This window comes from Talaromyces proteolyticus, assembly GCF_021365285.1.
Source record: "Talaromyces proteolyticus strain PMI_201 chromosome Unknown BGW36scaffold_7, whole genome shotgun sequence".
NCBI classification, from domain to species: Eukaryota; Fungi; Ascomycota; class Eurotiomycetes; order Eurotiales; family Trichocomaceae; genus Talaromyces; species Talaromyces proteolyticus.
The window spans coordinates 216,943-243,159 of NW_025764283.1; the positions used below are offsets into that span (position 1 = coordinate 216,943).

At 48.3% G+C, this 26,217-nt stretch overlaps 7 protein-coding genes across 7 annotated transcripts; 3 read left to right on the plus strand and 4 right to left on the minus strand.

The window, feature by feature from the left end:
- Positions 1-5,181: 5,181 nt before the first annotated feature.
- BGW36DRAFT_179222 (uncharacterized protein) lies at positions 5,182-8,624 on the plus strand. Its single transcript, XM_046209708.1, has 2 exons — positions 5,182-8,391; positions 8,447-8,624. Exons 1-2 carry the CDS (start codon positions 5,359-5,361, stop codon positions 8,483-8,485), a joined length of 3,072 nt encoding a protein of 1,023 aa, XP_046070902.1. The 5' UTR covers positions 5,182-5,358; the 3' UTR covers positions 8,486-8,624.
- Positions 8,574-9,980, plus strand: BGW36DRAFT_297342 (uncharacterized protein; the record flags this gene model as incomplete). Its single annotated transcript, XM_046211350.1, has 1 exon — positions 8,574-9,980. The coding sequence occupies one exon, from the start codon at positions 8,574-8,576 to the stop codon at positions 9,978-9,980; it is 1,407 nt and encodes a 468-aa protein (XP_046070903.1).
- Positions 9,981-10,916: 936 nt separating this feature from the next.
- BGW36DRAFT_359828 (putative cora family metal ion transporter) lies at positions 10,917-13,745 on the plus strand (the record flags this gene model as incomplete). Its single annotated transcript, XM_046214119.1, has 4 exons — positions 10,917-11,371; positions 11,453-12,444; positions 12,480-13,473; positions 13,526-13,745. 4 exons carry the CDS (start codon positions 10,917-10,919, stop codon positions 13,743-13,745), a joined length of 2,661 nt encoding a protein of 886 aa, XP_046070904.1.
- A 1,230-nt stretch (positions 13,746-14,975) lies between these two features.
- BGW36DRAFT_297608 (putative phospholipid metabolism enzyme regulator) lies at positions 14,976-17,744 on the minus strand (the record flags this gene model as incomplete). Its single annotated transcript, XM_046211367.1, has 1 exon — positions 14,976-17,744. One exon carries the CDS (start codon positions 17,742-17,744, stop codon positions 14,976-14,978), a length of 2,769 nt encoding a protein of 922 aa, XP_046070905.1.
- A 2,205-nt stretch (positions 17,745-19,949) lies between these two features.
- Positions 19,950-23,357, minus strand: BGW36DRAFT_179272 (uncharacterized protein). The gene is made up of 4 exons (XM_046209709.1): positions 22,709-23,357; positions 21,227-22,600; positions 20,831-21,169; positions 19,950-20,764 (listed from the first exon to the last, which is right to left on the minus strand). The coding sequence occupies exons 1-4, from the start codon at positions 22,950-22,952 to the stop codon at positions 20,262-20,264; spliced, it is 2,460 nt and encodes an 819-aa protein (XP_046070906.1). The 5' UTR covers positions 22,953-23,357; the 3' UTR covers positions 19,950-20,261.
- Positions 23,358-23,675: 318 nt separating this feature from the next.
- BGW36DRAFT_379992 (uncharacterized protein) lies at positions 23,676-24,728 on the minus strand. The gene is made up of 2 exons (XM_046216277.1): positions 24,333-24,728; positions 23,676-24,252 (listed from the first exon to the last, which is right to left on the minus strand). Exons 1-2 carry the CDS (start codon positions 24,556-24,558, stop codon positions 24,152-24,154), a joined length of 327 nt encoding a protein of 108 aa, XP_046070907.1. The 5' UTR covers positions 24,559-24,728; the 3' UTR covers positions 23,676-24,151.
- A 350-nt stretch (positions 24,729-25,078) lies between these two features.
- On the minus strand, positions 25,079-26,165 carry BGW36DRAFT_179432 (zinc-binding ribosomal protein). The gene is made up of 4 exons (XM_046209710.1): positions 25,846-26,165; positions 25,612-25,704; positions 25,369-25,553; positions 25,079-25,304 (listed from the first exon to the last, which is right to left on the minus strand). Exons 1-4 carry the CDS (start codon positions 25,960-25,962, stop codon positions 25,265-25,267), a joined length of 435 nt encoding a protein of 144 aa, XP_046070908.1. The 5' UTR covers positions 25,963-26,165; the 3' UTR covers positions 25,079-25,264.
- Between the last annotated feature and the right edge of the window lie 52 nt (positions 26,166-26,217).

Genomic DNA, 26,217 nt, shown 5'->3' on the forward strand with positions numbered 1-26,217 from the left:
ATCTTTGGATCCTCTACCTTCGGTAGCAGGCTCAGTGGTCAGTGAGAAGGAAGCTGGCACAGCACGTGGCGAAATGACCGAAGACCATGTCATATCACCTCACAACTCCGAGACTATCAAGGAAGTGTCTGTTCCTGAGGAGAAATCGAACGGCATGTCATCATTCTTAGCGGGTGCAGGATTCGCATCAGTCGTTAATGCTGCAGTGTCTAAGGCGGTCGAGAGTCATGATGAGACTCGAGACAGCGATATAAATGACCTACATGAGCCTGAAGGACAAAAATTGCCTTACAGAGAAGATGTAGTAGAGGAGCTTCGAGATGCTAGCTCTGAAGCCTCTCTCAAAGAGGGTGCCCAATCACCTAAAGCTGCTGGTGGCTTTGGATCTATCGTCGATGCTGCGGTTGCAGCAGCAGTTGGAGAATCTATGTATTCTCAGATTAACGAGAATAAAGTTGATTCTTCTAAAGTAAAGACTGACCCGCCAGACGAGATCTTACAGGAGCGGAAGCTCGACATTTCAGAAGCAGAACTGAAGCTTGTACCGGAGGATACCAGAGATACCACGACACTCGATGACCCTACCCCCATGATCTCCAAAAAGCAGAAAAGGAAAGACAAGAAAAAGAAGCAGAAGAATAAAGACAGTGAAAGTGCTCCATTGGATGATGACGAAAATAAAGCTTCTTCATCTGCTTCTGTGGAAACAACTACTGCAGCTACGGAAGCGGAACGGGCCGAGCCTGCGAAATCAAGCGCCGATGTTCCGGCGGCCGCAGAACAATTTACTTCAGACCTTACAGAGTTGGCCGAAAGTTCAAAGGACCAGCCTTCTGTTGATGTGTTGCGTAGCATCGAGGAAACTGAGCTTCGCAATGTTCCAACCATAGAGACTGACTCGGTTGAAGTGGGAGAGAAAGAGGCGTCGCCCACCTCAAATATGGAGCAAGAAGGCGGTGATGCCAATGATGAGCCAACACGTGTGCCAGCGGAATCTGAAGATATGATTCAGTCCACTCCTAAGTCACAACAGAAGAAAAAGAAGAACAAAAATAAAGCACAAAGCTTGTCATCATCCCTTGAGCAACCCGAAACCCCCATGGATGGACTACCTGCGTCTGCTACAGCTGATGAACCAAAACCATTGGAAATTCAGACTCAAGATCCTTCTTCTCCACTCGAAACTCCAGGTCCTTCAATTATGACGGACGAACTACAGACGCTGGAAACCCAGAGAAGTGAATTTACTCCAACTGAACCTCCTGCTTCAACTCAGCAAACAGAGGAAACTTGGGATGATGGGTTCACTATGTCTAAATCGCAAAAGAAGAAAAATAAGAAGAAGCAGAAGGGTAAATCTTTACCATTACGCGAAGAATCCGCAGAAGCAGAAGCTAGGAGCTCAAAGATTCAGCCTCTAGACGATGAGATAGGCATTGATGCCGGTGCTCCTGAGAAAGTCTCTCAGGAGCTAGTAGCATATCAGGGCTCTGATGAACAAGCAATTTTCGACGGTGCCTTAGTCGCTAGCGATGAATTCATGCCCGAACATTCTGTAGAGGATGCTATGCCTGAACCGGACGCCGCGCAGACTATAACAGAAGAGCCCGTGACTTCGGATGCACTCCCAGAGATTGGTGAAGGTCAACATGATAAAGAGCTAGAAGCTCAAAACTCAACGCTTGAATCCCAGGATATTCATGAGACCGTTTCAGCCTCGCAGTCTGAAGAAAAGAGCGACGAATACCCTGTTGAGACTTCCACTAAGCAGAGCAAAAGCAAAAAGAAGAAAAAGAAGAAACAGCTTCTTCTAGATGGAGGCGATGACAAGCCGTCATTAGAGTCTACTGAGGCAAGTGTTCCACAGTCTGATGGTCCAGATATCTCATCAAAGGCTACTGAAATCGAAAAACACGCTCCTGAGGAACGTGGGGAAGAGGAAACATCCCTTCCGATGGAAAATGGTGATCCAAAATCTACGGAAGACGCACTGCCGGCCCTTGAACCTGAGGAAATAGTCGGAAAAACAAAGGCCGCGGACCCCGAAGCATCGCTAGGTGAAAATCAACAACAGTCTCTCCAGCCAGCGACCGACCCCTCTCATGTTTCCCCAGACCGTGAAACTGTGGCTGATACTTCTGAGATAGTCGATGATACTGCCCGTGAGACCGAGAAAACAACTGCCGTTGGGCAACTAGTAGCGCCGGACGAAAGTTCGAAATCAAGACCACCCACCGCTGAATTACGAGAACCAACTGAGGCAGAGGAGTTGCTAAAAGAGCATTCTGATGGAGTGCAGGATTCTACTGAGCAACCCGCAGCAGATGATTCAGAACAGAGTCTTTCCAAAAAGGCGAAGAAAAAAAGAAGAAGAAGAGCATTTCTCTTCCTTCGGAAGATGAACCCGTCTCGACGGAAAAAGCAAGCGAGACCGTTCCTGAGCCAGAGTTTGCTATTGTACAGCCTGACAAAGATAATGAATCGTCAACACCCGTTGAAGATTTTGCCCCTTCTGAAACCGCTACGAGTGATAACAAAGAAATAGATCTGACCTCACAAGCAGAAGAGCCCCAGAAAGCTTCTTCAGCGGATTATGAGTCTGACTTTGTTTCTCAGGGTGAAACAAAGCTGGAGTCAGAACCAGAGCAATCCCAGATCAGTGATTCAAAGTCGAAGAAAAAGAAAGGCAAAAAGGGAAAAAGAGTCTCTTGGGTCGATGAAACTTCGTTCCGGCCTGTAGAGGAGCCGGCAGTGGAGCCCGAAGATAATACGACAACTAAATCGGTGCTTTCCGTGGAGAATGGAACTACTACTACAGTTGAAACGGAGCAAACTACTCTCTCAACTTCTCAATCACCTTCTCTTTCCAAAGAAACTGAACAGTCGCCTTTTGCACGAACCCAACCTTCTTTGCCTATCGAAATCGATTCGCAAGCTGCTCTTACACAATCTGAACCATCTAGCAATATCGAAGAGGAACACCGTTCACGTCCAATGGCTGAGTTGTTTCACGCACAAACTACTGCTACAGAGACCGAAACGATTACTTCTCAAGCGGGCGAAGACTCTTTTACATTGGAAGCGGAATCGTCTGGCCCAATAGATAATGACGAATCCACAACTGTGGAAGATGAGAAGTTCATCCCTATTTCTGAAAAGGAACCATTGGCTGAGGAATCCGAAGACGGCTCTAAAGCACGGCTGGGGCAAGATTCGACTGAGCAACAAGAAACCTTAGACCAGGCTGCGAATGAACCAGCTGAGGCCCTTGAGCCTGACGAGCGAAATGATCTTGCTGCTACAGAAAACGAAGATTGGAGTCAGAGTGATTCGAAAGGCAAGCGGAAAAAGGACAAGAAAAAGGAAAAGAAGCGCAAGAAGGCGTTGGAATCACTCGTACTGGAAGATGAAGAACCAACCTCGCAGCCTGTCAATAAAGAGATATCCCCCTTGGAACCCTCCGAAGTCCCCATGCCTGAGAAAATAGAGAACAAAGACGTGGAAGTGCAGCCTTCAACTGAGAATATTCAGCAGCCAGACCTTATCATCCAGGAACCGACAGAAGACCAGGATCTTGATACATCAATCCAAGCACAATCAACAATCGGAATTGATGATGAGTGGACTCAGGAGACAAATTCTAAGAAAAAGAAGGACAAGAAGAAAAAGCGCAAGTCTCTTCAAGTGGAGACCGAGGCTGAGGCCGAGGCTGCCCAAGAAAATATTGGCCAAGTCCCCAAAGATTCGACTGAGCTTGGGGATACCGTTGCTTTGAAACCACGCCAGATAGAAGCGGCCATGGTTCTAGAAACCCCACTCGATGAAATCAAGACCGTTAATCCGTCGCCATCTCCTGGAAAAGAATCTCAGCTAGTTCTGTCCCAGATTTCAGAAGGCCAGGAATTGCAGGTCAAATCTGAGGAGATTAGGGAGACAGCCGATAATGACACAAGATATACGGAGCAACTGGCATTGGACACTAAGCCGAGTGTTGATTCTTCTGCAGTTGCAGAGACAAACGAAGAGCCATCAGACTCCGTTCAGCCAACAGAGCCTGTAGGCATCGACTCCCAGGAAAATCTTGCCGATGAGCCCCAAGCGTTGACTGGAAAGTCAAAAAAGAAATCAAAGAAGAACAAAAAGAAGCAAGAGACAATGCCATGGGACGAACCCGAGCCTGAACCTGTACCTGAAGAACTAGGAGAATCATCGAACGTACTTTTGACAGAACAGCAAGCTACGGACGATACAGAGGATAAAGATCTCTATGCTTCACGGCAAGACTTCGACTCCACTCCCGAAAAGACTGTGACAGCCGAGCCACAGGAGATAGATGAACCCATTCAAGATGGTATGAAGGATATCTCAAGATCCCAAGAAGATATTGATGTCACACCTGTGGAGCTAGAGAAGCCGCTGTCTGCAAAGGAGAAGAGAAAAGCGAAGAAAAAGACACGTCAGACGCTGGATCTTTCAAATGAGGAGCCAATATCTACGACTGAAGCTGTTCCAGATACCCAAGAGCTGGTTGAACAAGCGAGTGAAAAGATTCAAGATACAAAGGATGAAATCTCGTCAGGTTCGCCTAGTGCCGATGGGTTCTCCGTTGCCGAGAAAAAGAAGGGAAAGAAGAAGAAAAGACAATCCCTGAACTGGGAGGACGATATCATTGAAGCTGCTGCGGGGGAAGAATCGAAAGAAGCTTCAAATGAAGAAGTGGAAACCAGAGCCAGCATTGAGGAACCAAAGGAAACAGTCTCTCAAGATTCGCCGTCGCCCTCAGAGGAAAACACTGAACCCAGACCGGTGCTAGAAGATCCGGAATCAACACTACAGGAGACACCTGTTGAAGTCGACGGTAAAGAAACTTTTCAGTCTTCCGACAAGATTGACACCGACACAAAAGAGAAAGATTTCGATTGGACTGATAACGTGGTGTCTTCACAGGTACAAGCTCAGACAAAAGAACCCCCCTACCCGGTGCCTTCCCCGACTTTAGTTGAATACGAGGACGCCGTAAATCCAAGCCCCACCGAAGATGAGACCCAGAGTCGCGAAGTCGATACTGTAGAAGGCAGTTCACAAGTTCTGAATGAGGAAAACAAAGGTATCAAGGGTGTCTTTGTAGATATTGACAATACTCCTCAGGAAACTGAAAGCGAGTCTTGGATAACGAGCAGTGGCAAAACTGGAAAAGGCAAAAACAAAAAGAAGAAAAAGAAGCAGAATTCTATCTTCGATGAGGTTGAGAAGGCGGACGAAAATCCTACACAAGCTTCGATAGACTTTGTCGATGGAACCGACACTTTCAAAGGCCATCAAGATACTGCAACCGTACCTACTGAGGACGTCGCAGCCATGCCTCAAGAGCCAATCCCCATTGAACAGGAAAAGTCTATTCTTGCCGATGTAAAATCTAGTGGAGAATATAAAGAAAGAGAGGGTATGCCTTATGATGGTACGGGTGAGAGCGAAGTTGAAGCAAAAGACCTCGCCATTGAAGAAGACAGGGCATATTCAGATTCATTAAGCATTATTGGAAAGAACATTGAGATTTCTTCGATAAGTCCAGATGTTGCTCTCGATCCCGAATCCGTGAAACTTGTTCAGGAGTCCTCTGCAGGCCCAAAACCACAGGAGACTTTGAATCAGGTCGAGACTAAATATTTGACCCTGGAAGAGCCACAAAAGATAAACGAGGAGACCCCGGTGGAATCAACCGTCCAAGATGAAAGCACTGCTAAATATTTTGAAAACAATACCCTAGAAGAAGTTGAATTTGAGACACCAGCTCCCGTTGAAACTATGAGTCGAAAAATCTCGAAGAAAGACAAAAGAAAGCAGAAAAAGAAGGGCAAGAAAAACCCAGACTTTGATGATGAGGAGAATGACCTGGCAGTCACGGAAGAAACCACGACTAGTGAAAAGGGTCAAGGAGCCGACGATAAAGTGTCTATCGATGTTTCCGTTCCGAATATCGATGGAGAACCTACCATCCGTGAACCAGTTGTCACAGAGTTTGATGCAGCGCAGCAAGGGCAGCAGATTGCCGAATTGGTCCCTGCCATGCAGCAGCCTCTAGATCACAAACTTTCCAAGAAGGAGAAAAGAAAGAATGCGAAAAAGGGCCTGGCAGAAGTCAAAGACAATGAAATAGACGATGATTACCTCGCTCACGAACAAAACATGAATCTAGTAGCAGAAGAATACATGACTGGAGAAGCGCATGATACTGAGCCCATCGAAGGATCAAGTGCTGATGTAATGAACATTCCGACTCATGTATCTCTTGATCCTTTTGATGTATCTAATGCGGATGACGAGCTTTTTGATGCTTCAGTCCAACCATCTTATGACTTTGACATGGATCTGGACACCAACGACAGTCAGGGTGCAAAGCAGACACGTGATGCAGAAGCTTTAGAAAAAGAGGACGACCTTGCTGTCGCGGCCGATCTGTTCGAGGAGCCAACCAGTACTGTTTCGCCGAACCCGAAAAAGTCAAGCAAGAAACAAGAAAAAAATAAAAAGAGCAAGGCAGGTTTATATGAAGAACCCGAAAGAGTAGTAGCTACGGATGAAACGCAAGACTATGAGAATCCTCCTGTGGAAGTCGCGGCCAAATCGGTAACCATACAAAACGACGAAGTTCTCATGCGCCGTGACTCTAAATCCTCGAAGGCTAAGGGAAAGAAGAAGAAGAAACGGGAATCGTCCATTGCTCTTGAACAGGATGAGACTCCATCTCAAACATATCATTCAACATCTCCACCGACTGAAGAGCCAGCTGCGGTTGGTCAGGAGCAACATTATATTCCTCCAAACCTTGCAGATCCTGCGGAGAAGACTGTGCAGTCCTGGCCCTCCATCGAATTCGATAAGGAGCGCACTGCAACTACGAGTGACTTGAGTGCAAAGTCTACACCCTCAGATAACCCAGTCTCTCATCACGCAGAGGATCGAGATATGACTCGGCACTTGGAAATTCGCGAGGAAGACCCAGAAAATACGATTGATGATTTTGTGGATAAGATGCCAACTGATGCAGTGCCTGAATCAGGAGAAACTCCTCTTGATGACACCTGGTCGATTCCGGTGTCCAAAACGCGCAAGAAAAAGAAACCACGGAAACAGGCCGATTATGAAGATGATCAAAGCCATAACGATACCCAGATACCAGCGCCTTTTACAGATCTAGACAAGAATATTGCTGATACGGAACCTACATCCGGACCGTTTTCATACCCAGCCGTTCCTCAGCCTTTGCATGAGCAAACAGTCTTGGAAACTGCTCGAGATCTTACATCCGACGATCACACCCCAAGTAGTCAAGAAATGGACGTGGATGTCGTTTCAAAAATGGCAATGGCTGCTGCGGGGTTTGATACTTCTCGTGAAGTAATGGAAACAGACTCCACACCCGAGGACTTTCAAAAGGTTAACTCTAAAAGAAGGAAACCAAAAGATATAACCAGTATCTACGAACAGAAAGACAAGCCTAATGAAACTCAGTCTTATAGGGGAGCTTTCTCGAATACAGATTCGCAGTCCTCTACGAAGGCGGGCACGACAAATAAAATATCCAACATCTTCCCTGGTTTAGAGAGAGCCCCCTATCGCCGACCATCTCCAAAATCAGGCACCAAACAGGTCAACGAACCAATTGTCGACACTGTTCCCAAATCTCCGTCTCCACCAGAACCAACTGAGCCTCGCTCGTCATCACTGCTTTTCAAACCTTCCCGATCGACCGGGTTCGATCACGTAGAGGCTAGAGTCAGGAACAACACCTCGCCGTCGCTATCCCATCAATCCTCTAGTGATAGCCTTCACCGTACAAAGTCAATCCATGACCATCACTCGGGGGCTTCTCATGGCTGGAAACTCGATGACGAGTCTACTCCGTCGAAGCAATCCCCTCGGATGCTTCACACTGATAATAACTCTCCACCGCGCACCCCTCTTGACCCGATTAGAGAGCATGATGGTCCGCACGCGGATACTCCCCGGCTTGTTATGGACAACGAACGATATATTCTTCCACGGCCTGACAGCCGCAGCAGCGTGAGAAGTTCACAGTCCCTTCGACGGGCCAACCGTAGCCTCAGTTCTGAGCTCCGAGCAGCCGCAGCAGAGCATATGCAGGCGGCGAGGGCGACCAGTGACGAAGACCATACGGACTCGCAGAAGCACCAAAAGCGCAGCGGCGGAGCTGGCGCGGGGTTGGCGGCTGACTCGGCAACGGGCCGCTCCCAGCCACTCGAGCCTGCAGAACAACAAATAGAGGACTTTGCCGACCACCACCACAACGAGGACATTCCTTCTTCCTCCACATACGACCCTGTCACCGATAAGGGCAAGCGCCCTGTCCGAGGCATGTCAGATGTCTACGTAAGTCCGGATCTACTGCTTTGATGATTAATTAGTTCGAGTGTTTTTTTCCCAGCGTTCTTTCTGCGATGCTCGCTCAGTCACCTCGAGCTAACCTGCTCCGTGTACAGGAGGGATGGGGCGAGACTCCAAACTCGCCGCGGTCGCCTACCCGGCCGCCCAGCGTAAGGCGCCGGCAAAGTATGCAGCATATTTCAGAACTCGAGTCACGTCTTGATCAATTGGTTTCTGAGAATCGTTTATTGGCTGCAGCCAAGGAGGAAGCTGAACACAAGCTATCCCGTTCTGGTGTTGCGCGCCGCAAGAGCGATCAAGCTCTTAATAGCAGCAATGCCGACCTACGCGATAAAGAAGCCGAGATTTCACGATTGACTAGCTCATTAGAATGGATGCAGAGCGAGGTGCAGCGATTGACGCAAGAGAACGAATCGCTGAGTGCCACTCATACAGAGTTAACTGCGTCGCATGCACGTGAAGTCGACAATTTACGGACACGCCAGGTACAGCTTGCGACAGGCATGGAAGGCATTGTCCGCGAACAGATATCTGCTGCGTTGGCCGAGAAAGACGCCGAGCTTCGGCGCCTACGCGATGAGCTCGCTGCTGCCCGCCAGACAGTTCAAGAATTACAGCAGCAAATTGTCGCAGCAACCGCAGATGATGTGCTTTCGGTTCGAGACGAAGATTATTTTGATAATGCTTGCCAACGCCTATGTCAACATGTACAGCAATGGGTCTTGAGGTTCTCGAAACACTCTGATCTACGCCGCTGTCGTCCATTGGCCGAGGTGCGCGATTCCAAGATCGCAGACCGGTTCGAAAATGCCATCTTGGATGGGTCAGATGTTGACATCATCCTAGCCGATCGTGTAAGACGACGTGATATATTTGTGGCTGTTGTGATGGCTATGATTTGGGAATATATCTTCACCAGATATCTTTTCGGCATGGATCGTGAGCAGCGCCAGAAGCTCAAGGCCCTTGAAAAGCAACTGTCAGAAATTGGACCTCGACCCGCCGTCGCTCATTGGCGTGCATTGACTTTAACCCTACTTGCAAAACGGCCATCTTTTGCGGAGCAGCGAGTTAGAGACACAGAGGCTGTCGCTCTTGAAATCATGGGAACCCTATCACAGCTTCTGCCGCCTCCGCAAACGGCTGAAAGCCAACTTCTCGAATCATTGCGTGGAGTCTTGCGGCGCGCAGGCAACCTTTCGATCGAGATGCGAACTCAACGTGCCGAGTACATAATGTTACCGCCCCTACAACCTGAATATGATATACAGGGCGATCTTGCTCGCCAAGTGGTCTTCAATGCATCGCTCATGAATGAACGCAGTGGAGCTTACACTTCCAACGAGCCCCTGGAGGCGCAAGGTGTGGCTGTGCGACTCGTCCTCTTCCCACTAGTCGTTAAAAAGGGCAACGATTCTGGAGATGGCGATGATGAAATTGTTGTCTGTCCAGCCCAGGTACTTGTCGCTCGACCAGAAGGCGATAAGACACGCGAAAGAGATCGCATGTCTGTTATTGGGAACCGGTCCGTGTCAAGCGTGGTGCCTTCTATTAACATGGAAAATATGATCTGATCATCTTCCCAATTTTACTCTAATTGATTATGCCAAAGGATTGGAGTTTTGTTTACACTTTACATTTGGTTTCCATAATTGGTCCAGCGACAACCGAACGAGCTTTCCTCAACCCCATCTCGAGGCGTCACACTTGAGATACCACTGACTTGAAAGTAGTTTTATATCGAGGGTCCCGGTGTCAGGCGTTTGAGTTCTCGCAACCACTCTGTGAACCTAACAAAAGGCACGGTACGGCGTCGTTGGTACATATATGGTTGTTTTTGTTTTATATTTCTTTTTCTCCTGTAATTTTCGTGATTTCTTGTAATATTTCCTTATCATGCATGTCCTTCCAGAGCGATGAGTGTAGGTGTTTATGGTACACATTCGCGCATCGGTTTGTAAAACTCTGCCTGTATGTATGTGGATATGAGTAACGAATCTCATTACTTTCTAGATGCAAATGCAACTCTTATTATCACGTAGCAGAGCTAAATGCAGATGAAAGGCAAAAAATCTTAATCCTATATTCGATCGTTTGTTATATGAGTGTATAAGTTCAGACCCGCTTCTTATCCAAAGCGGAAGTGAGTAGTAGACTAGTACTATAGTAGTAGTTGCAGCCAGGCCGCAGCCGGTGGCTATCGCCAAGGCCTGGGAGCATCCTCCACTCTCCAAGTTCTTAACTGGTTATCTCGTGATTCAACTTCGTCTTTTTCATAGGGATTTTTTCACTCTTCAATATCCGATATTCTGCTTCTCTCGATGAATTTTTAATATCGCCGCAGCCACCCTCCTCCAATTTCAGGAGCCTGAGCCAATTCGTCCTTTGCCCGCCGACGTCATCCGCCACCATCGATCTCTTCGTAGCCCCGTTGTTGGTCGAGGATAAAGCATGCTGTCCACTACCGAAGCTTTCATATAAATTACGCCTCTTATCAGATCAAACCATTCATGCAATCATCTTCAGGTACGACTGGTGGTGGTTCACAACCGCCGCTGAATTCGGGCTGGTCTGGTCTTCCATCGCCATTAATCTCGGACCCTGCCCAAGGGCACGCACGCCCTACGGCCGCTATATCAAATGTCACAGTGGGAGGATCCAGAGCTGGCACAATGTCTATGATTTCGCCAGATAATGCTGGATCGCAGAGCCGGCCTATTACTGAGCAAGGATTGGAAGACACAGCGACAACACCGGCAAAGAAGAAAAAGAGAACCCGGAATCGCAAACGACGCAATCGTCGACAATCTTTTCTTGCATCAGAAAGCCCTGGTCCAATTGTGACCGAGCTTCCCTCTGAACTAGCACGTACAGAGCCGAGCCAGCTTCAGGAACGTGTTCCATTCTACCGAGGTCGAAATTTGAGCAATTCAAGCTTGGAGAGCGAGGCATTGTTGGATCATCGGTGAGTGGTTTTATAACTTTTATTGCACTTGCTTGTTTTTCATATATTATTTAAGGGGGTTACTGATAAGGCGTCCAAAAGGGACCAACCGATGATGCGTCCGCGTCGAGACAGTCGCCTCAGTCAGCCATTCCGATCCGAATCGTACAATCGAATGGGGTCATATTTTCCAAATATGGAAGGACAAACGCCTGGACGTCTCCGCTCGGGTCCTAAATATCAACAACGTCGAGCAGAAAGTGATAATATCGAGGAAGATGAGCTCGAGGATAATACAGGTGTCACCGATCGTACTCCATTGATTGCGCCTTTTCAAAGCACGAGCCCAATGCGACAAAACTATGGCACAGATATTAGATCATCATCTTTTACAGCGTCAAAGCAGCGAAGATCGTCGCATGATACGGTTTCATCTCGTCGTGCCTTGTCTTACAAGCAGAGTCCAGGTGCTCATAGTCCTGGGTACGATGTTAACAATCCGCCATCGGTTCCCGGAAGCCCTAAGTTTGGTATTGCCGATATTGGGTATGACGATGCTATGGTAACAGGCATGGAATATCCGGCGGGCGCACGTTCGCCAAATGCGCGAAAAGGTTCTGTAGATCTGCTACGCGATGCGGTCATTAGTATGGAAGGTGGTGCAGATACAACAGGTTTCCAAGGCTTAAGTCCACCCTCACCCCATGCCTCAACACCCGATGCACTTCGTCGCCGGCGTACCATAACGTTACCTGCGGAGGAGGATGTTTGCTTTCCGACGGAATTGGCGGAGGACTTTCGACCTCCGAACGTACCCGAGTCCGAAACTGGAGAAAGAAGACGTCGAAGGAGACGAGAATGGCCGGATTTGTCTGTCCTGGAGGAATGGAGTCATGAGGAGAAAGAAGAACGCAGCCTCGAATTTCGAGTCAAGAAAATCAGCGAACCTGTTCTTATTGGTGGTCGGTTACGCCCTCAATACGCAGGGTGGCGACACGAAGAGGAGGATTCACCTTATCGCTTCACATACTTTAATGAAGATTTTCAAAGCACAATTCATGCACAAACGATTTCAGAGCTCGTTCAGCCTGGAGGTGGCTTTCGTGAACTTTTCATCCCAGACCCCCAGAGCTGGAAGAAACGTCATCAGATGATGAGGATCTAATTTCTTTGCACGAGCCTCAAACTAATATACACCCTAATAACCACAATGCTGGATATTACCGCCAGACTTCCAATGCTTGGCCTGAACTTTCAACCAGTCGCGGCTCAGACAATCATATACGAAGTAGTCGCAGGGAAAGCGGGCTTAACTCAATCCAAGATAACCACTCCGAAACCAATACGTCGAATCTACAAGATATTCCGCGACAGCCAAAGCCCAAACGTTACGGTCCCCGACCGACATGGTGGCTCGATGTTCTTTGCCCAACTGATCCGGAAATGCGTGTTATTGCGAAAGCATTTGGCATCCATGCATTGACGGCCGAAGATATCATGATGCAAGAGGCTCGAGAAAAAGTTGAACTTTTTCGAAATTATTACTTTTTGAACTATCGTACTTTTGAACAAGACCCTAATAGTGAAAACTATTTGCAGCCAGTCAACATGTATGTTGCTGTCTTTCGAGAAGGCTGTCTCAGTTTTCACTTTTCGCAAACCCCGCACCCAGCAAATGTTCGTCGGCGGATTAGACAGCTGCGTGACTATCTTATATTGAGCTCAGATTGGATTTCTTATGCATTGATTGACGATATTACCGATGTATTCGGCCCTCTCATCCAGTCTATCGAAAACGAGGTCGATGAAGTCGACGACACTATCATGCAGATGCATGCATTGGATGAATCAGAAAATGGAGAGAACCAACGTAAAAAGGAGGATGATACTAGTTCGACCACATCAATAGCGCCTGGCGAAATGCTTCGGCGAGTTGGAGATTGTCGAAAGAAGGTGATGGGCATGTATCGCCTGCTCAGCAACAAGGCAGATGTTATTAAGGGATTCGCAAAACGCTGCAACGAACAATGGGAAGTGGCACCCAAGTCGGAAATTGGCTTGTACCTGGGCGATATTCAAGATCATATCATGACTATGACAAGCAACTTGACACATTACGAAACGTAGGCTTTGCTGCCTTTAATACTCCAACCTCTGGCACTAACTTTTTCCCAGATTGCTATCTCGAGCCCATTCTAACTACCTAGCCCAAATCAACATTCTCATGAACGAACGTCAAGAACGAACGGCCGATGTCTTAGGAAAACTGACTGTTTTGGGTACCATTGTACTACCGATGAATATCATCTGTGGCATGTGGGGAATGAACGTCAAGGTGCCTGGTCAAGAAATTGACAATCTATATTGGTTCTGGTCAAGTTTGTGTTCCTCCTAACATTTCATTATCAGCTTCTTTTATTGACTTATGAAACTAGTTACTGGTGGGCTCGTCGTCTTTGGAGTTGTCTCATTCCTTGTGGCCAAACGAGTTTACCGGATCGTTTAATCTCTTTCTTCTTTGATAACAGTGAACTCTTGTGTATACACATATTGACCACATTGCATGTATCTATCTGTACAAGGAAATTTTGGATTTTCCTCGATTCCTTGATTCATTGATTGTTGATTTCTATCTTTTCCTTTTGCGCCTGGTTAAATTGCATAGGGAAGCTGGTCAGCTAAATTGTTCTCATCGCATTCTTTTCTCTCAAAGCTTTTCTGGTTGCTATTGATATTTTTTTTCTTTCTTTTCTCCCGGTTTCAAGGAGCATACGAAGTCTATGAAACTACATTGGCACAAAGAGGCACACATACCCGCGAACAACGATATCCTGTGTTTTGTTTTGTTTTAGTTGCTCTAGATAGAACTTGTTTCCAGTTGACTAGCGAGATATCTGAACAAACCTACTTGTGTATACAAAATCTATCAATTGACCATTTGATGTCTTAAGAGAGTAGTCAAGTTTATAAATGCTAGCTTTTCTATATGAAACAAATATGGTCCATTGGGGTCAATGACCGGTAATTCGATTAATGTTCATCCTGGCCATTCTCTTATTATCCGTGTATAGTAGCTTTTTACCCTCCATTTTAGATATATCAGAGGCCTTGTTACGAATACTAGGCAGTCAGTTGTTTCAATACAAACTAGTTACATGACGGCATATACTACTGCAACTTAGATGCCAGAAAATATTGTGGATTAGGATGTATTCATCTTCATTATGTGGTGGTGTGGTCTGGGAAAACCTCACACCATAACCAAAAATGCCTAGTTATCTTATTATCTCATGTGACATGAATTCAACGATTTGAACGTTGCCGCTTCAAGTCCGGCACTAGGTTGCTCTTTTTGCTATTCTTTTCAACATTCTGTATGCTGTCAAACAAGCTTCTGGTCTTCGCCTCGCTCAAACCAATTAGGACACGCTCCATGCAAACGCTTAAGGGGGTATTCATATGAGCAGAACGTATAACAAAGAAAATATTGAGAACCGAAGACATAGAGGTAGAAAAAGGAACGAGGGAACAAAAGTTCGTAAAATCTCATTTTGTACAGAGTTGCAAGGAAGTTAGTTCATGGCTGGTAACTGTCGTAAAGGTGTATGGTCTGTTCCAATCAAGATTAAAACATTCGACCAAGTGAAATTGGGGTGCTTGTGGCCCGATGTGCTGCTAGTTTGATAGTATTCGCATAGAAAGTACTATTGTCTGGCTGGTTAGGTGTGCTGTCGCCATCCCCATCCTTATCATCGTTCCCGTCATTGTTTGGTGAGACGTGAATCTTGGCGTTGATCGGTATCGAACGCACACTAGACGTCAGAGGCAGGGAGTATTTGAGTACACCGCGAACAATCAGTTCGAAAGGATGTTCTAAAACTCGTTCCCAGCGTTCAGTGCCACCTTCCTCCGTTTTGTTCCCGGGCTTGGGCAAACGGATTTCTCCCATAGACGTAGATAGTGTGCGTCTCCATGGCGATGGGTCAAAGATGATAGGAGAGTCAAACTTGAAGACTCTTCCAAGCATCATTGAAGGATCCTCACCAATAGGATCGTCGGGATCCAGGATTGGATCTGTGCCATGGTCTACATTGTCCGATGTATGAACCATTGAAGACGATGCGATCTCAGGGGCTTTGGACGAAGGAAGCCGCACTAATCGAGCCAGTGTAGCACGTAGCTTGCTGCGTTCAACACGAGGGAAGTCCTCAGGATGGGGACCGCGGTCACGCCAAAACTTGTCGCTGCCTACATATGGACTCTGCGCGAAAACGTGAGCATCTATATTCCCGATAGAAATAGGGAAAATATTTGGATTTATGGCGCTGACGTGCACGTTCACGATCACTTCTTGTTGTGACGCTAGAACATTCGAAAGTTTGATAACTTTAACGTCCAATAGGGGTCGAGTGAGGGAAGCAAAGAAGGTTGCTGCACCACCAATGAGAATTAAAATCAGGACGGATGCAATAATACAGCCTCCATAGCGAGAAAAACAGTTTTTCTGGCGTTGCTCCAGGTACTCCATCTGTCGCATACTGGCACTACCAGGTCTGCGACCGTTGCGGTTTCGGGCTAGACGAATGGAAGCCACCAGGGGTGTACGTTCGTCGTCGGCACCATCAGCATCGAAATCGTCAGTGTACTCGTCACTCATGCTCTTGGGCCCGCCAAGAGTTCGATAATTTGGATGAGAACGTGGTGTAAATCCACGTCGGCTTGGACGAAAGCCATTGCCAATGTGATGTCGGGGGGATCGCGGTTGTTGTCCCTGTGACGCGGGAAACGGGGAATCGCTGTCAAAAAGAGATGGGTAAGCACCGCCTCTGCCGTGACGTGCGATGTGATGATGTCGGCCGGAGTGGGTGGTATTCTCGCCTCTACCACTAACACTCCGCTGATCGGTATCACCAACATCGCCATCCAAATTGGAATTGTAGTTGTTCGTGAATTTCATACTGCGTTTGACGGTGACACCGTTTCCATCTCTCGGTGCCAATCGAGAGCGGGTTGCGAACTGCTCAGCTTGACTAGCCATAGAAGTTGTGCTAGGCGTCCGAGAGTGATATCGATGCCGTGGGGGAAGCGGTTCTGGGGGGTTTGATTCATAAACGAAGGTTTCATCGGAATCTGAGACGTCGGCATCATCTATTGCGCTAGCCACCTTTGCTTCAAAGATATCTGCTTTTGAAGATGCAACCCCTGGAACGTTGGTAGGTTTGCGCGTGGTCTTTTTCTTCTCTCGTTTGGGACGTATAGTTTCCACACTAGGCTTCATTCTAATTGTGCCACTTTGATCGTTCCTATTCGAGCTTCCTCGCTCTCCGGCACCCACACCGAGGGAAACCTGTGGTATTGAGCTCACGGTCTCGGTTTCGACAATCATGTTACGGACTGAGCCATCCCCTAGCTTTCCTCGCGCACTATTGAGAGAGGTAAAGGATCGCTGTGGAAGGATGTCACCTGTTGGCCGTGTGGTAGACATCTTGCTCGTTTCTTCTTTTGATCCCGAGCTTTTGTTTCCTCCACTTTCACTTCCACTCTCAGCAGCTTGTTGCAGGGACTCGTAAGCTTTCGATCGTGAAGGTTTTTCGGGGTGTGATGAATCTGCCTTGTCAGTCATGGGGGTCGAAGGCAGACTTGATTCTTGGACGGTCTCCAACGTGGTAGAAGGAGTTGTAGTAGCTCTCGCCGATGGTCTACGCGCACTGGATCCGACATCTTCAAAGGACGTTTTTGTTGGCGATGACCTTGTATCCTCCGGGCTAACGGATGTTCTCTTGGTCGATATGTTGGCGGCAACCTCAGATTCGGAGTGTTTCGGTGTATCTGCAGAAGCTGGGGAGCTTCTTCTACCGTTGGTAATGGAACTGCGCCGTCTGGAGGTGCGCGGCGGTGGCATACTCGTTCGGTCAGGGTCGCCAGCATCGGGGTTATTATCGTCAGAAACAGCTTGCTTTAGGTCTGGTGTACTTAGTTGTGAAAAGGCGTTTTGAACGGCGGTTGAGGACAGAGCTGATGTGACCGGAGCTTCAGAACTATTGATGCGACGATTCGGGCTAGAACTGGCACTGTTCTTCTGTCGAGAGGAGGAGCGGGTAGAAGAAGAATGATCTTTACTAGCGACTCGAGAAGCAGGCCGCACAGGGGAGACCTCGCGGGATGAGTTTGCTGAGTTGTGGTCGGAAGCTGGGGCAGATCGGCTTTCTGAGTTCGCTAATCGAGGTACCAGGGACATTGATGGCATGCCTGGGCGCGGCAGTCCTCGTGTGTCCAGGTCAGCACCAGTCCCCTTGCGGCCAGTATTAGATTCTGTTGACGCGCCGGAAGCGCTCGCTCGGTTTGATTTGGCCGTCGACCTGGCGGTCGGTGTAGATCCGGTGGAGGATGCCATGGCGAGTCGACTCAGGCAGAGAGAGAATGAGGCATGCGAGTCGAATCAAGCGAAGGCTCTGCGGGCCAAGCTATGAAGGGTATGGCCGTCGGCACCAAGACAGGATTGGGGGAGGAGATTGGGTGTGTCGACGGCCGAATGGGCAGAGTGCTTTCTCAAAAAAATAGTCGAGGTGGACGAATGAGCGATGGCCACATTCTGCGAAGCGTCCAGTTGAGAAGTGTTTTGCTGGGTTCGGTCGGTAGGGCTGGTCGACTGGATCGGTGAACGATGGGGGGTCTGCAATACTCTAATCAGGGCCAGGCACGTCACCAGGTCACTTGCATCGAGCAAGGCATCAAAAGAGGAGAATTGTGCGGAGCAGAGCAGTGGGTGGTAGTGGTAATGGTAGTGGTGGCAGGTGTGTGGTCTGCGGCCTGTAGGTGATGCTGATCCAGGCCTAGGCTTGGGCTTGCACGGAAGTCGCTGCAGTTGCCAGTGGAGAGCAGACAGTTTGGGGGTGCAGGTGCAGGTGCAGGTCGGGGTCGCGTGTATATTTGTCAGGCTGGTGGCTAATAATAATAGCAGTAATAAATATAATGGAAGGAAGCGATCACTGAGACGACGGTATTTTGATGGGTTATCGTCCACGAGTTGGCGAGGAGGCAAATCGTAGAATAAGAGGAGCCGGGAACTGCAAAGCCGGATTTGACAGCGTTCGGGTCAGGGACGGCGACCGCAGGGCGAGCTTGTCGATGGGCGATAATAATAAACAGTAATATGCTGGCTGGTACGATACGGTGACGGTGACGAGGACGGGGGATCACCACGGCAGCGAATCGGTGAGCGGTTTTTGCTGAGGAAGAGGAAGAATGTTGGGCGTTCTCCTAGTGTCAGTACGTAGTAGAGTAGTTGCTAGAAGCAGTTGAGGCAGGCGGGTTCTGGCCCGGCGGAGAAGGCCCCGGGAAAAATAGACGCCAATGAAAGCCCCCCACGTCAGGGCTAGCTCTGCCAACTGCCGTCCACCACGCACGGCGGCCCCAAGCCTTCAGCCTCGCAACGGCCCAACGGCTCTCCAGAATCCAGTTTCAACCTGTTTAGCAGATTACCAGGATTTGTTTTTGTTGTTGTTGACCGTGTTTGTGCGAGGGCTACTGCTGCTACTGCTACTAATAATATGTGGAGCTTGCCTTCCGTGACTAGCAGACTGACTGACTGTATGAGAGAACAAAATGAAAGCCAGCGTATTATTTTATGCCCAGCCGAGGCAAAGTCAGCGCCGGGATTACCTGGTAATATTGTACCCCGACTAGTGCATATCCGGTATAGCCAGGCTTACCCGAGACTGTGAGTAGAGGATGACCTCATCATTATCCTCCTCCTTTCAGTGTTACATAATCGTTGATTATTGCTAGTAATCATGGCGGTACACATATGGCTGCGCTGGCACTCTCTAAGGGTAATATTATGCCATCGCTACGTCTTGTCTGCTCGATATGAATGTCGCATGACTGTCGTCCTCGTTGCATGATGAAACAAGGACCAGATGGCTGTGGCTTGTATTAGTTCTTGCCACGGCCATCAATTGATATGGCGGCATATGTCATTAATAATATCAAGGCAAAGTGGGATAGTCTGCCAACTTTCCTGCGACTCAGAGTCCGCCGTATCTAGCCCATAGCCTGGCCTGGCCTCCTGTGCTGAGAGGGAGAAAAAAAGGCAAAGAAGGTTCCAAGAACCCAGCTATAATACGGGGTATAATATGACCAGTCGACACACTCAACACACCATAAAGGCATATCCAACCTAGGATGCTATTAATGAGGCGAATGGTAGCATGGTAGCCCACGGTGGGAAGTTTGAATGGATGACATAAGAGGATGACAATGACATGGGAAATGTCGTTATTCTCCATATGCTGCAGAGGAGATTAATGTATGTATGTATATTTATGCATACCGATTTTTCGGTTTCATCCTTGTAGGACTCTTCACTTGCCAAATCCGAAGGCCTGGTCCTCTTGTTCGAGATTTGGTCAAAAGCTCACGTGTTACCGCATCTACTCTCTCGCCCCTGTAACAATGAAAATTGGTTTCGGCGACCGAACTTTGGCTAATAGTCGAACAAAGACCGTTGTGATTGGTGGGGGATAGGGAAACCCGTACAAGGGACAACCCTACAAGAGATACTGTTGTTATCTTTGGCTTTTACTTGATTTCACTTTGAAAAAAGAACAATGCTGACTGCGATCAAGTTTGGCCGTAACATGTAGTACTGATTTCATTGACGTAGGTACATGCCATATTTTTTTGGTTAAAAGTAACATTGAACGTATAATCTAGCACGTGAAGTCATAATCATTAAATTGAACAAATATCAAATTATCCTCCCATACTAATCCGCATACATCATTACAAGCTCGTCATTCATCGTTCACTCATAATAATAGCAAGGCCGTTAAAAGAAAAGAGTACATAAAACTAAACAAATAACGAGGAATAAAGACTCAAATGCAGCAAAATAAAAATATCAAGAAAATCACCGGACTCTACTTGTCGGACGAGGTCGAGCATTGTCGTTTGAGAAAACATTTCGTAAAAGATCGTCCACCCTATCGGCGAGTGGATCGTCTCCCTTCTCGGGAAGCCTCCGTCCTTCGGTATCGAATCGATCTGGCAGTTCAATTGTAGATTCAGAGTCCGAATCCCGAGCAACATTCAAAGGGTGTGGTTTAGGCGGTGGGTTGGCGTTGCCATTATGAGTAGAAGAAGCATTATTCGGCACCGCACTGGTGCGTCCATATGGAGCTGAAGGGTGTCGGGGTCGATGGTGATGAGAGTATCGGCCATGGTCCAGGCCATCAATTGTCGAGTCGCTATCGTCCGTCTCGTATCCCTTCTCCGCAGTTTCATCGCTAGGTATTCGTGCTTTCATATTCGATCTTTCTTGATCATTCAAATCAAAGGAAACTGATTTTTGTTGTGGTGGTGATTCAGGCCGACTAACAGATCGGCGTCTTGAGCTTCCATCTCCCATTAAACCTGTAAGCCGTGGTTAGTAACGAGCATATCGACATACTACATAAATCAAAAACACATCGAACCCACCATCTGGTCTGTGATGCGCGTCAAGAAAAGGGGCACTCACGTTCTCATCAGCCCGACGCGGTTGTGGCGCGTACGGTTCGTTGGTAGGAGGCGGTCCAGGGGGAGGAGGATAACCTTGTGGCGGTGGTGCTGATGTTGTTCCAGGAGGTGGATATTCTGCCGCGGGATACGACATAGGTGGTGGGTTGGGAGTAACTCCTGGAGGCGGCGGGAAGCTGTTGGTATATGGATAATAATTGTCTACGGCTGGCGCTGGTCCTGCTGGAGGAGGAGACGGAATGTATGGAGCTGGGTCGTACGGCTCTTCATAAGAATCATGGTCTCCATCATTATCACGTCCTACAAAGGATATCAGTGACTGTCTTTTCGTCATGTCTCACATTGGCTTTGACTTACTACCTCGCCTTTCCCGAGAGTGACTCCGGTGCTCTCTATCCTTGCGATCCTTTTTCCCACCTGAAATCTTGGAAGCCGCGTATCCTAGGCCCGCTGCTGCGAGCCCGGCCTCGGCGAAATCACGAATACGACTGCCGCTTCGTTCCTTTTTTTCGCGTCTACGATGTCGTCGGCGATGACTTCGGTCGGAATCGGTATCAGAAGGGCTATATCCACGACTTTGGCTGCGGTTACGGCTCGTGCCCGCGGGAACGACTGCATCAGGATAATACCCTTGTGAGCTGATCGGCCGACCGTAATAATCCGCTGCAGGAATATTGCCATAAACTGGATCCTGACCATACTCGATGAGACTAGTTGACTCTTTTCCAGGATCTGGTAAGATGGCACCTCTACCACGGCTTCTCGAACGTGAAAGTTGTCGTTCACTCGCCCCGTCCTGCTCCTTTTTGGCCTTTCTGTTTTCATAAAGACCTGCAACTGCAGCACTTCCAAGGCCCGCGGCGACGATTGGCAAGCTCTGTCTAAGTCGGCTTCTAGATCTGTGTTCGCCCTTACGTGAGCGTGACCGGCTGCGTACTTTTTCGATGATGCCAGCAGCAGCAGCACCGGCAAGCCCTGCTGCTGCAATGTGCTGATTTCGGCTCTTGGATGTACTTCGCACATCATCGCCACGAGACTGCGAACTACGTCTATGACGTGATCGGCTCCTTCTGTCTTTGTTGCTTTGGGACTTTTGACGGGCTAAAGCAACAGCACCTGCTATTGCTGCGGCACCGAGGCCGATTCCAGCGAGAGTTTTGGCTCTTGAATGCGACGACGAACGGCTGCGGCTGCGGCTGCGATGTCCAGAACGATGGCCGTGATGGTAATGGCGAGAGCTTCTATCGTCGTCGACGGATGAAGAGCGTCGACGACTTTTGCTGCGATAATGTTCGATAGCATTGGCTGCGACGGCACCTAGTGCAGCTGCACCGACTCCCTGGCCAACATGGCCGAGGGCGCCTGAAACTGGACGGCCTTGACTCTTGCTACGGTGACGTAACAGTTCCATTGCTCCTACTCCAAGAAGAGCTCCCTCGGCAAGATGGCGCTTGTGATGATGAGGCTCGCCGTCGTATTCACGGGTTTCTTTGCGGATATAGACCATGCTGTCGTCACTGCTATAGTCGCGATCGCGATCGCGATCACGATGTCTTCGACTACCAACTTGAGAGACAGAGTCGTGGGGGCTGAGCTCTCGCCTAACACGCTCGCGGTCGTCGTCATATTCGCGAACGCGCCGCTGGTAGTAGTACTCAACATCACGGGGATCCCGTTCGCTCGCTTCAGATCGATGAACCACTTGATACTCAGGTTCATGAATTGATCGAGCTATGATACTATCAGTGGCAGCTCGACAAGAAAGTTGTATGTTGATAAACAGAGACAGGAAATCAATTCTTATCAATGGGAAGCATAAAATTTAGATATAAAACTTACGTTCGTAGTCACGTTCCGTTCGATACTCACGCCGAACCTCGTAGTCAGTCTCGTATGGTTCAGTCCTTCGCCGAATCACCAATTCTCGATCGGCTGTACCCGAATCCTCGCGACGAAAGAAGTCGCGCTCCCGCTCACGGTTGTCATCATGAGAAACGACATAGCGTTTCACTTTGTAGCTACGGTCAGATGGCCGCGAATAGTCGTCCCATTCACGGTCTCGTTCCCGGTATGTATAGGACATGGTTGGTCTTGGTTGAAGTCGAGACACCCCAGATACGGATGTGTCCGGCTGCGAGCCAAAGAGAAAATTCAACTGATATCAGTCAATCACAGGTCAGGTTTGCTGTGACTTGCAAAATGCCAGCTGTGTATCGTTTTCAGCCTGCAAATGACCGATAACTGAAGTTGTAGATGACGGATACGCTCGGAACTGGAGGACTGAAGGAAAAGGGAATAATTCGCAAGGAGGGGTAGTGGTAGATGGATTGAAGGCAAAAAAAGATGCCTGGCAGGCTGGGCTGAAGGTCTGAGGCAACGGAGTGGGCCTCGCGATGGTGGGGTTGGTCGGGATTGTTTGCGTTGGGCTAAATGAAGGCCTAATGCACCCAGCCACTGCGAGCTGACCAATACTGAAACCTGGCGGTCTTTCTAGAAAGAGTGGGCCGACGATGATGCCCTGTGGTTGTGTTTCTCTATGGTCTTTCGTCCTGGCAAGAAAAATGAGTAATCTGAAGGGGGCGCGGGGCTCTAAACTGCGGGCGGGGTGGTCGGTGGAAGGAAGAGGAAGGATGGCTAGCCCGAGCAAGCCAGATCGACCAGCACGTGAGATCACGGGAGGCAAGCGGTTTGATATGATGACGTCGTCGGGGTGAGTCAGGCTAGGCTGCCAAGCAGGAAAAGGCGATAATATTAATAAAGTACGCAGTGTGAGAGACTTGAAGAGTGTGTAATAGTAGTGTGTAGACAGCTCGATTTGCCCCTCGCCAACCCAGACGATACGGCTCGCTTTTAAGTACTGGCATCAGAGACTCGCAATATTGGAATGTTCACTCATGCATGCCGCCACACCGATGGCTAGCGCTTGCCCGCCTGTCCAAGCACACTGTGTGCCCGAACTACTGGTGCGGCTCAGCCTCGCCCCAGCCGACAGATGCACCATCGAAGTGCCAACCCTAATGGTACTCTCGTCGCTCTCGCTTGTCGACTCCCTGCATTTGGGAGCGACTACCCGGCTTCTCACCGACTTGGAGCCGCAAAACTGCTTACTGGACTCGGTGTTGAGAGCCTGGAAGGACGGTGAATTCCTACCACGACTCGGTAACCTCCGCCCCGAATATCATCATCATAGGTAGGCCATCGTCTCCACCATCATCGCCGGAAGGCAGATTCGACCCAGCGTCGGTCTGGCGTCCAGTCTGTGCCTGGAAAAGAGACTTTGAGTCAAGAACGTCGGATTTGGCTTCTTGAGGAATGTTGACTATCTATGAGTGTGAGCCATGGAATGTATTCGCGGCCCGCACGTGGTTTACCCACGTACCATGGTACGGTCCCTCGTTCTTTGAACCGCCTTGTTTGCCTCACACTTATTGCTTACTGCCCTACTATTCGACAATGTGAGTAGAATGTAGACTGCCACGACTATATACCATCGGAGACATAAAAGAGGGCGAGACAGAAGAAGAAAATTGGCGCAAGGTAGATCGAATGATATTCGGTCGGGCTCCACTTCTTCTACTGCTGAATCTGAATGGGATCAGAGTCCTTGTAAATCCTCCAGCGATTCCTAGCCCTGTGAGGCTTAAAACTAGATAGCAAGATATGCCACTCGGAGTAAATAAGCCTGCCATAGTGTGCACAGAGCACAACTCAACTCCCTAGTTACCTGTATGGTCACTATGTTGAAGGTGGAGACAGCCGGGCATACCTTGACGCAAGGCATCTAATGATAGCACACAGGATAGTTGCTACGTAGATATGTACTTCTAGGTAGAAGATGCGCTATGCAGGTTGATACTAGCACGTAGATGTCAGTCGTCCACATGTCGCTTCATATTGGAAATTATCAGCTCCAATTTCAAGCTTTCTACAGTTTAGTCGGAGTATACGAAGTAGTAAGTATCCTCTGAATCTGCGGGCTCAATATGTCTACGGGAACAAGAAATTTTTATGCAAGCTCCTGTAGAATGTCAACTGGATAAGTGAGCGGCTCCGCTTAAGTGTTTTGCGGACCTGGGCCATTGTCTGACCAGGCATAATCTAACGGCATTACATGTACCATGTGAATTGTATCCTAGAATGAGGCATCGGTTGTATCGTTCAACTTTCGGAATTTATTGTTTATGTATCAATTCCTTCCTTCTCACTTGACCTTGTTCATTGCAAGGCCAGAGTGGAGGATTACATGTGTTTTGTTTCATCGTGTCATAACATGAATGCATGACGAAAAAGAGTATAACACCCCCAAGCCAAGACGTGACATAAGAAATAAATCTTGTAATCGGGAAAACGAAACACCAACACCTCTTGCTTCTTGCAGTTCCAAATTTTATGCGTTTAGAAAACAAGAGCAGCACCCTTGGTCTTCTTGTCACCACTATAGAACAACAACTATTAGCCTCATTGCTTCACCGTAAGGTTTAGTCCGCAATTCAACATACCCGAGCTCGAAGTGCTTGCATCGCTTCAGAGCCAATTGAGCCTTGGTCTTGCACTGGGTGCACTCCAGACGGAGCACGACCTTCTTGGTGGTCTTAGCCTTCTTGTGGAAAACAGGCTTTGTCTGACCACCATAACCGCTCTGCTTTCTGTCGTAACGACGCTTACCCTGGGCGAAGAGGGAAGCCTATATAAGATCATCAATACCGTGTTCAAATGAGGGATGTCCAAGTGTTGTGTCTAACCTTTCCAGCCTTGTACTGGGTGACTTTGTGCTGGGTGTGCTTTTTGCAATCCTTGCCCTTGCAGTACGTCCGGCGGGTTTTGGGAACGTTGACCTGGAAAAAGATAGAGCCATCAGTAATTGTCCCGAACCATCTTCATATAAGCCTGCTTCCTCGATGGAAGAATAAAAACAGAAAACAGTTGCATTATGAAAAATAGCCAGCGCTGGAATTTTCTCTCGTGCCACTGCTCACACGCATGGCGATCGGCGAATGAATTCTCGATAAAATACGTATAACGTGCGATAAACTGTATTGAAAAGTTTTCGAGATCCGCTTCAAGTCGCTTCCGATAATCCGACAATGCGCCATGTTATCAATAAAATTCTGACGATTTTGTCTTCGATATTAATTGATATGTCGTTGGATTTTGATGTTATCAACACCGTAGCGACGTTGCGATATTTCCGGCCCTCGATTCGTTGTCACAGGCGATGTAGCCATCCAGTATTTCGCCCATCTGAAAAGAAAACCCAAAAAACAAAACTATCCCAAGCAAATAGAAATAGCTTACCATTTTGACGGTATTTGCCGGAGCACAACTTCTTGATGGTCGTTGGGGTTGTC

What these genes read in the sequence shown, in the direction of transcription:
- BGW36DRAFT_179432 (XM_046209710.1), bottom strand. Translation starts at nt 25,962, where the DNA reads ATGGCGCATTGTCGGATTATCGGAAGCGACTTGAAGCGGATCTCGAAA. An exon ending in CCCAGTACAAGGCTGGAAAG is followed by an intron (nt 25,554 to 25,611) that starts GTTAGACACAAC and finishes GATCTTATATAG; the next exon opens with GCTTCCCTCTTCGCCCAGGG. An exon ending in TGCAAGCACTTCGAGCTCGG is followed by an intron (nt 25,305 to 25,368) that starts GTATGTTGAATT and finishes GTTGTTCTATAG; the next exon opens with TGGTGACAAGAAGACCAAGG.
- BGW36DRAFT_179272 (XM_046209709.1), bottom strand. Translation starts at nt 22,952, where the DNA reads ATGTCCTATACATACCGGGAACGAGACCGTGAATGGGACGACTATTCG. An exon ending in AACGGAACGTGACTACGAAC is followed by an intron (nt 22,601 to 22,708) that starts GTAAGTTTTATA and finishes ATAGTATCATAG; the next exon opens with CTCGATCAATTCATGAACCT. An exon ending in CTCTCGGGAAAGGCGAGGTA is followed by an intron (nt 21,170 to 21,226) that starts GTAAGTCAAAGC and finishes TATCCTTTGTAG; the next exon opens with GACGTGATAATGATGGAGAC.
- BGW36DRAFT_179222 (XM_046209708.1), top strand. Translation starts at nt 5,359, where the DNA reads ATGCCTCAAGAGCCAATCCCCATTGAACAGGAAAAGTCTATTCTTGCC. An exon ending in GAGGCATGTCAGATGTCTAC is followed by an intron (nt 8,392 to 8,446) that starts GTAAGTCCGGAT and finishes TTTTTTTCCCAG; the next exon opens with CGTTCTTTCTGCGATGCTCG.
- BGW36DRAFT_379992 (XM_046216277.1), bottom strand. Translation starts at nt 24,558, where the DNA reads ATGGCAGGCTTATTTACTCCGAGTGGCATATCTTGCTATCTAGTTTTA. An exon ending in TAGTCGTGGCAGTCTACATT is followed by an intron (nt 24,253 to 24,332) that starts CTACTCACATTG and finishes GAGGGACCGTAC; the next exon opens with CATGGTACGTGGGTAAACCA.